The sequence below is a fragment of the Acyrthosiphon pisum genome, chromosome A1 (assembly GCF_005508785.2).
Source record: "Acyrthosiphon pisum isolate AL4f chromosome A1, pea_aphid_22Mar2018_4r6ur, whole genome shotgun sequence".
Lineage (NCBI taxonomy): Eukaryota > Metazoa > Arthropoda > Insecta > Hemiptera > Aphididae > Acyrthosiphon > Acyrthosiphon pisum.
The window spans coordinates 75,231,430-75,237,429 of NC_042494.1; the positions used below are offsets into that span (position 1 = coordinate 75,231,430).

At 32.1% G+C, this 6,000-nt stretch overlaps 1 protein-coding gene across 1 annotated transcript in view; it reads left to right on the forward strand.

The window, feature by feature from the left end:
• LOC100161843 (lachesin-like) overlaps positions 1-3,382 on the forward strand; it is a 121,890-nt gene extending 118,508 nt beyond the window's left edge. Inside the window, exon 9 of the mRNA XM_029487534.1 lies at positions 1,660-3,382. Within this exon, the coding sequence (XP_029343394.1) occupies positions 1,660-1,922 (263 nt within the window). The 3' untranslated portion in view covers positions 1,923-3,382. The remainder of the gene's footprint in view (positions 1-1,659) is intronic.
• The last annotated feature ends 2,618 nt before the right edge of the window (positions 3,383-6,000 follow it).

A 6,000-nucleotide genomic window follows, 5' to 3' on the forward strand; every position in this document is an offset into this window, starting at 1 on the left:
TTAGGGGTGCGTCCAAATAAAAAAATGGTATGACCAGTATTAGGTGCTCCGAACCAAAAAATATTTTTCTGTTGTGTAGCTCATGCGCGTCCAAGTTTAAACGAACTGCATTTCAATGGGTACACCACGAGCATGTGAATATTCGACTTATTTTATTTTTTAAATGTTACAATATGATTTTTGTGAAAGTTGTTGGTTGATTCTTCAATAATGTCTACACAAAATCAGTTTTCTGTGATTTGAATTTTCTGATATTATCATCGGGTAGTTATATATTATACAATAATGTACATTTTTCTGGTCCGCCGATCTAAATTAATAAGGTATTTGATAAAATTATTGAATCGACGTTTTTTATATTTTTAAAAATAAATATATGTCCGGATGAAGTGAATACAATTATGAATTAAAATTACAATTGACGAACGTGTCGGGCTCCACTAAAAAATAGCAGCGATAATAATACGGGTGCACTTCGGCAATTAAAAAGGTATAATTTTGAAAACGGTACACTGTCGGAGTGGGGTGACGCCCATAAACAAACTGATAATAGTAATTCACTAACAGGTAACTGCGTAAGTCATGTTCGTCAATTATATTAGTCAGTTCTTACGCTATTATACAATGTGTATACTTTTTTTATTTCAAAAATTTTACAATCTGTACATATTATGTTGTAGGTACAATAAGTATAAGTGATTAAATTTATTTATTTATTTACATTAAAAAAAAATTGAAGTCGTACAGAAAAAACTTTCCAGTAACGGCACTTCAATATAAAATTAAGTGCTATGTTGTGTTATTGAATTGTATTAAATTAAGCCTCAAAGCCACCGTCACCTGTGCATTATGTGGATAGGAAAGGGCGAATAAAGTTTGTTAAGAGGTTTGATTGAGGTGATCACTGAGGTACTTAAATCTGTATATTGTAATTGATTTGTATTTAAAGTATTCCTTATTTATAGTTTATTTGTATACAATAATATTATATCCACGTGGGTTTAAGCCATAAGATTTCAAATATATATCTCAGTTCTAAGGTCGTTTTTTGAATATTTACCTAGAATAGACCGGAGTTAAAAAGTAATTTATTTTATTCTTATTTTATTAACCGGATGTATTTTGCAAGAGTCAGCCGTTTGTCAAAGGTTAGTTCTCGTAGCTTTAGGTACGGGTTAATTGTTTAAGTAAACTTGTGGCCATGATGAAGAGCAAAAGTTTTATGGAGAGATATATGTATATGTTGACAGATGGAGTACAAGCTACGAGATACGGCGTTGATATGATTTCGACAGTAGTTGGTTGAGGCTACATCAGGATCAACATGAGTGGAGTAAATAACTTTTTTATCAGCGTAATAGGCAACATGTTTTCTGGGCGCGAGGGTTGGTTAGTGGAGTAAAGATTAAATAGTGTTGGAGATGAACCTTGGGGAATACCAGCTCATATTGGGAAAATAAACACTGTTTCGTGTACGGAAATTAATATTTTATGAGTGGGAAAATATTGCAATTATCAGCCAATACACTGCGCTTGGAAAAATATACGTAATATAGCGATTAGTTTTTTTTTTTAAACATTGTTTGTGTTAGGCGGTATGCATGATATTTACTTAAGCTATAAATCACGTAAAACCCCATGTATTGATTTCGTTCGCAGAGATACGAGGCTTGGACGAGAACGAAGACGACGACATCGGCGACCTGTCAGACCTCTATCCCGAATCATACACGGAGACTCACCACGTCTATGGTGGTGGCGGTACAGGTGGTGGTGGCGGTGGAGTTGGCGGAAATGGCGTAGGCGACTACAGGAACAGGACCAAGCACAGACACCACGCGGACGCATATCCACCCACACCCAGCCCAAGTGCATCCACCCGATTGGTTCCGCCGTTCTACCGGACTTTCGAGTACCTCTGACACGCGGTTCCCGTCTGGTAAGCACGTGATGAGCGTCTGCCAGACGAGCGTGGTGCACGTGGTTCTTCCTAACCGGCGTTCGTCGACACTGATGCGACTAAGCCGCAAGTACACTCTACCACCGCGTTGGTGTTACCGCCGAGTATCGACGAGATCGCGATAATGATAAAATATATGATATTATAATGAACAATAAAAAATTTAAAAAACAATAATTATATTAGACCCAATAACATTCCGCCTATGTCGTAGCCGCATTAGGTTAAACTTCCCGCCTGACTAAATAGTACCTACCCATTTATCTGTCAACTTGCCGACTTCTCGTGTACATAATATTTTAGACCACTACCAGCAGAAATTCGTCGTTGTGCGCGACTTGATTTTTTAAACACCTAAGCTCTTAGTGTCGATAGAAAATTCGTAAATTCTTACAGCGTTCTTATACTAATATATAGATATGCATACGAGGGGTGTAAAAAAATACCCAGACATAAATCTGTCTATATAGGTAAATCTATACAACAGTCGATAATTATTAATTAATTTACACAAAAAATAAACAAAATATATGTTTTCCAGTATAGGGTTTTAAAGTTAAAATCGTTTTCTCAAACCATTATTTAAACTATTGTACAATATCTCGAGTTCACGTCGAATTCTAAAATAATAATAGCTGAACAACTCGTGTAAAGTATAATTTTCGTTTGACAGTCAATAAAAAAAAATGTTACCGAAACTTTCAAATTGATAATGTTAGATTTTTAAGATAATAAAATCTTTAAGTAGTTCTTTAACTTTTTACTAGGTCAAGTTAATCCTGCATCCTGACATTTCATGAAGTCCCCTCATATTCACCATAGTCACCGCGACTACGGCTTTTTATTATTCCCAAAACTAAATCTACCCTCAAAGGCTAGGGATATGAAGAAGTTAATGAGACTGCTCACGATGTGATGAATGGGATTAAAGTTATAACTTAGGCGGAAACACAAAGGTCTTTTCAAAGGATTTAAGAACCGTTAGAAGCACTGTATTGAACTCTAAAAGACAATATTATTTTGAATGCGGTGACCCATTCAGTAGGTATGTAAGTTTCAAATATATTGAATAATAACATATTTTTCCTGATTGGTATTTTTCGAACACGTCTCGTATGTCGTACGTTGTCTGGGGATTTAGAACGTTTTAACGGTTTTTTTTCTACGTTGTATGCGTTTTTCCGAAACACCCCGAACATTTCCGACCCCACCACGCCAAATGTGGAGGCGCTGCCTACAGGCGTTATTATTTTAATATTACAACAATAATGTAATTTAGGCGCCTATGTCTCGAGAGCCTTAATGCAATTATCCCGGTCTCCAGACTCCCTGTTCCTCTTACACAGGTATGAATAACATAATATTATTGTGTAATATGTTTAACAATTTGTTGTGAATACTCATTATTACGATAATTATTATTATTATAACATATTACTATTATTATTATTATTATTATTATTATTATTATTATTATTATTTTTATTATAATTATAATTATTATTATTATGTGTATAATATTAAATTATAACTTAAAATAGAATATTAATATTATTATAAATACCTATACTTAAAGACAAATAATTGATATACCTACGATTGTTTGAAAAGAAAATATAAGATTACACAATTTCCATAAATTGTACATCCTTGTTATATTTGTGGAGTATTGACCGCTATGTAGGAATTACATGCGAATCAGTTCGGAATTCAAGATCACACTGTCGTCGTTAAGACAATATTGTAGCCTCGAAACGACTCATCAACCCAATCATCCATAAAATGTACAGTGAAATTAAAAATGTTTGCTAATGGTGGTGCTTTTCATTAAGCATTTATGTTGCACTTATTAATGCTATAATGTTACTATTTTTATTATATTATAGCCATCTGTAAAACCGCCAGCGCCGAAACGCGTAAATGTGTACGATATAGCCGCGTTAAGGACCATATTCCACTTTTATGACTTCGGCACTCGTTTTGCTCTATACATTACGGCGAGCACGATAAAACCTCATCGGTTTTTAAATATGTTTATCATAATATAATATTGAGAGCCCCCTGAATTGTAGAGTTTAAAGTATCAGGTAATTTCCTCCACTCTTCAAGTTAAGATATTTATTTATTTATTTATTGAAAGTACGGGCTGGTCACCCAACGGTCAACGATCAATGATTACATTACAAGAAACAATCAAGTTCATGAAATATCAGCATACAATAAAAGATATAATAATTAATAAGAATCAAAAATGGTAAAAATGAATAATGAACAACAACAAGAAATAATTATGATTATAATAATAGATACAATAAATTAATTAAAAGAGTTAGACGGTTCAGTATTGGCAATCCTCATAATTCTTACAAGTGGCTTATTAGCAGCATGGTTTGTGTTACAAACACGAATATAAAACGGATAGTTAGGTATTACGTGTGTTCAAAGTATATTATATAGATAAGGAGATTAAGAGGGTCGATTAAATCTGACAATAAATTAGATAGAAAAGTAATAAAAAAAAAAATATATAGTATATTATTATGTTATTGCCTATTACCGATTCATAATTAATATAAAATATAGTCACTTAATTATTTTAAATTGACATTTAAGATGCTTAAAAAGCATCTTTGTACCGATCACAAAAATAATTCTCAGCGGGCCAAGGCCGAGCCTTATACGAAATTCGTTTTATTTTGAAATAACCTAATGATATGGAAATTAATACATATCTGATTATTTATTTATTTATTTATTTCAATAATTATCACAGTGTACTAAATCACTTTAATGGTATATATACTTTATATCTTGGCTTCTTTTTGTAGTATTGGATAGGTTTTTTTTTTATTTACTGTAAGGGAGTTCAAATTTACTTAACAATACACGTTGCATAATAAATTGTTGATTTTTCATTTAAAAAATATAATACATCAAGCGAAAAGGGCGAGAAATATTATTTTCCCCTCACTGTCAAATCTACAGTGCAATCCAACTCTGCATGAAAAAAAAAAAAAAAAAAAAATAAATAAATAAATAAATACATTACTATAGAGAGGATACATTTAACATGTTCGCGTTTCTTTTAAATTGGACTTTTACAGATAAAAATTTTTCCCCAGAATATCACCCCGAACCTATTCGTCGGAATCGCCAAATGTAATTCTCTGTGAGAAATCTTGATTGCTCGTTCCCTATTCCTTCACCATAGACCATATTATTATATGACATGTTTGTTTCGATTTAATGTGGTTCCCAATTTGTTTCAAATCGTCCCATCGCGTCTTATCGTTACCAATCATTCTTTTATTCCTCGACACATTTTATCCACAGGAACCTTCAACGATGGAGCTGACAACGTATACCATGACGTGGTGTATTATTACCCTGCAGAAGACAGTCGTCGCCGGTTGCGCAATAACCTAAAGATGTACTTTTCACCAGAAGTAAGTGCTCTTTTTTAAACTAATGTTTGACCATTGTATTATATTATCACGTTATTCAATTTAAAACTAGTCCAGTTTCTCGAAAGTTCCCTAAAACGAATAAGCTCTCTCCTTAACCATGATAGATAACCCCTAGCTATAGTATGCGCCTAATTTGTACAGTAACATTTTAATCAGATGTTTTTCAATTTATATTCCAATATTTTTTTTTTATAATTAAAACAAATCAATAAATTTATCGTGAAAAATTGTGCACACGTACACAATATATTATATCGTTATAAAAAATTTAAAACATCAAAATGTAGATTTTAAATAATTTTTAATGCCTAGCGAGTTACGGCACAACATGTCAATAATTGCAGGTACTAAATAATTTCATCATAAGTTAATTTTGAAAATACCATCATCACTCGCGTTTTGTTAGGTAATAATAATTATTATTAAATATTTATTATTTCTTCACGAGAAAAAATTTAAATAACGAATAATATGTTATGAAAATCAGTTTATTATCATTATTTTTTAAATATTCAAGTTCCATATTTATTATTTTTACAATTTATATTACATTTAACAGAAAAATGTTGCAGT